The 3,335-nt window shown below is 34.9% G+C and overlaps 1 protein-coding gene across 3 annotated transcripts; it reads left to right on the forward strand.

Moving 5' to 3' along the window:
* The first annotated feature begins 437 nt into the window (after positions 1 to 437).
* On the forward strand, positions 438 to 3,070 carry LOC146935322 (F-box/kelch-repeat protein At3g23880-like). 3 transcript variants are annotated; one of them, XM_085750510.1, is made up of 2 exons: positions 438 to 1,742; positions 2,843 to 3,070. In XM_085750510.1, the coding sequence occupies exon 1, from the start codon at positions 590 to 592 to the stop codon at positions 1,712 to 1,714; it is 1,125 nt and encodes a 374-aa protein (XP_085606636.1). In that variant the 5' UTR covers positions 438 to 589; the 3' UTR covers positions 1,715 to 1,742; positions 2,843 to 3,070. The 3 variants fall into 3 exon arrangements, 2 of the variants coding, with proteins under 2 accessions (XP_085606636.1, XP_085606637.1); XR_015030190.1 differs by having other exon boundaries at positions 445 to 770; XM_085750511.1 differs by having other exon boundaries at positions 456 to 1,742; positions 2,863 to 3,070.
* Positions 3,071 to 3,335: the final 265 nt, after the last annotated feature.

The following is a 3,335-nucleotide window of genomic DNA, read 5'->3' on the forward strand; positions in this document are numbered from 1 at the left end:
TTGAGGCACTTTCACAACATTAGTGATTCAGTTTGCTCTAGATATGGAATTTTTCCAGGTGATGTTTGAAAGTGACTCCCTAAATGTGGTATGTGGTTTTCACAACCTCTTAAATAATCAATCTTATTTTGGTATGGTGCTTGCTGATTGTAATCGTCTTAGTTCCCGTTTTAATTCCTTTTCATTGAGTCATGTTAAACATAGTGCTAATACGACATCTCACTTTTTACCTTAATTTGCTTTAACTTCCTTAGATACCGTTTGGGTTGAGGACTGTCCTCCATGTATTGTTTCTTCTTTTGCAGCCGATTTGGTTGCTTAATGAAATCTTGTTTACGTCAAAAAAGACAAAATTACCCTTTGGAAAAAAAAAAGGATAAATAAATATTTAAAAATTGGGATAATAATCATGTGAAAGTAGAGTGTAGGGTGGAGAGCGTGTAGACCACCCCACCGTTACGTTAAAAACTCAAACCTTCACTCTCCTATGGAATGAAATTGACAAACACATAAATAGCTGCGTCTTTTTCCTTTTCCTTAAAATCGAACCCTATTTTGAAAACTCAAATCCTAATTTCTTCGTACAGACATGGCGCAGGTTAACGACGAGGATGGCCCAAACGACGTCGTGGTTACTTCTCAGTCACTCACGGATGCCACTCAGAGGCAGCGATTGATCGGATCTCAGCTTCCCACTCTTCCAATCGATCTCCTGCCTGAGATTCTCTGTAGGCTTCCTGTCAAATTACTCGTACAGCTTCGATGTCTTTGTAAGTTTTTCAGTTCTCTTATTTCTGATCCTAATTTTGCAAAGAAGCACCTTCGTACGTCAACCAAGCGCCATCACCTCATGGTAACCGCGATTGCTTCTCATCCTAATGAGATTGTTCGGTATGATTCCCCAATTCCCTCCGTTTTTTCTACTTCTACCATTGTTACCCAGACCCAACTTCATCCTCCTAATAAAATCGCACGTGGACGTATCTCCGCCCTTATTTTGGGCTCTTGTGATGGCATCTTTTACGGGCTCAAGGCTGGTTCTTATTTTTTGTGGAACCCTTCTATTATAAAATTTAAGTTCTTGCCTCCTCCTTTTGAAAATCAACGGTTTGCTTCTTTTACAATAAGCTTTGGCTATGATCATTTCATTGATGATTATAAGTTCATCGTTGTTTCTGAAAAAAATAAAGTTAGTGTTTATACTTTGGGAACTGGTTATTGGACAAGAATACAAGACATTCCATATGATTACCACCTCTTTGGATTGGGAATATTTGTGAGTGGCACTGTTAATTGGTTGGCAAATGTTAATTCAAGTATTCTTTCTCTTGATTTAGAGAAGGACTCATATCAAGAGCTTTTGCTACCTGATTTTGATAATAAAAATGTGACTTTGGATGTGGTGAGGAATTGCTTGTGTGTCTTTGCAAGAAGTGATATGTTTTTGAATGTTTGGATTATGAAGGAGTATGGAAAAAAGGATTCTTGGACTAAATTGTATAGTGTTCCTAGCATGCATGATCAGGGTTTCAGAGCCTGCACTGTTTCATATATTTCTGAGGATGACCAACTGCTGTTATGCGATATGCGAGGTGGCAATAAAAAGTTCGGTGTTTATGACTCTAAGACCCGTACCTTTAATATTCCTGAGTTTCAAAACAACAATGAACAGATAGACTCAAATGTCTACATTGAGAGTTTGATATCGCCCTAAGTTGGGATTTAACGACAACATATATATGGTTAGTTTTTTGTTTGTGTTATTTATTTTATGCCTACTCTGATTTTTGGTGACTTGTTGGATCATTGTTAATCCATGATTGATGGAATCTATAGGTTGAACTTAGCTTCTTCTTTTTTTCAATAGTTTGGTTAATTTGAGTTGTTGATTCTCTCGCATCTTGCATTATATTTTGAATAGTCTACAATCATGAATTGCATTAAATGGTTCGTCTTTTGATCTTCTAGGGTGTTCAAAAGAGAGTGTTGCTAGCATTACTCTTGCTAAAAATACAATGTTTCAACACTATTGGTGAAATTCTGTGTAATCATTTCAGTGCTTTGTTTATTCACTCGTGGTGATATTTTCTTGATTTTAATTCTATAAATGTTTGCCATTTCGATTTGATTATAGATTGGTCGGTATCATGTATAATGCTTGAATTTTATGCTTTTCTTAAATTGCTTTTTTGTCTGTGTTTATGCCATTGGAGTATTTATTTTCCCATTAGTTTACTTGTTTCCTCTCCAGTTCATCTAGTTTAAGAGTGTGGATATTGCCTTAGGAATGTGTAAATCTGATGGCCTCTATAAAACGTAGTTTATTTTAATTAAAAACTGTAACGCTGACAACTATAAGGCTTGTGTCAAGTTTCCGAATAAGTTCCATATGGTCATTATTAGTAGAATTAGGAGTTTAATTCAGCTTAACTATGGGGTTGTGCATAGTAGTTTCTGGATTGTTTATGAGGATAACAACATACTTCTTACAAGATGGGTTCTTATTGTACTTTGTATATACTGGTATAGAGAATAACACATTCATAATTAGGTACTGGTTTAGGAGTATCAAATCAGTATATTATTCTATTTGTACTGGTTTTTCTTTTCTATATGTTGATAGAAATCAGAATGTTGAAATCAGAAAGCAAGTAAGCAATTAAGAACTGAAGCATTAAAAAGAGACAATAAAGATGAGATATATTATGTTGCAGTTAGATTTAGATTTGTTGTTACCGCCTAATTGTCTAGTTTTCTGATCGGATGAGTTGAATTGTTTATATGATTTATGCCTTGCAGTTTTCTGATCTGATGTGAAATATTTACTGTATGAATTTCTTAGGTTCATGTTGTGGTCCGCAGCTTTCTTGAAGATGGTGGTGAACAAGGGTTCTGGAATTTCTTAAGAGATTTGTGTTGGTCTAGACTTGCCTTTACTTTTTACATGTTAATAATGGACATGATAAACTTGTCTCTCACTTTATTATTGTGTGTTTTTTGTCTTTGTGGAACACATTGATACCTTGAGTGATTGTGAAGTAGTGAAATTGATAATTATGGAGTTTTTTAATTGCATATTGCATTTGAATTTTGTATTTTCCTCACAAAATCCTGGACTTTAATGTCTGTTATACCTGTCCCACCAATATGAGATGTAATAGACATCACACAGATTGTGTTGAAGACAATCAGTGTGGAAAATCCAATCTTAACAATGATATGTATCGATGGTTCATCACACCAAATTGTGCTCCAATATGTTATTCACGCTCACCTATTAACGGTGTGTTATTTAATAAGAAAATCAGGTGTAACCTTCAGTTTTTGTAATTTTG

The sequence above is a fragment of the Medicago sativa genome, chromosome 3 (assembly GCF_051527215.1).
Source record: "Medicago sativa cultivar Bolivia chromosome 3, Bolivia_mono, whole genome shotgun sequence".
Lineage (NCBI taxonomy): Eukaryota > Viridiplantae > Streptophyta > Magnoliopsida > Fabales > Fabaceae > Medicago > Medicago sativa.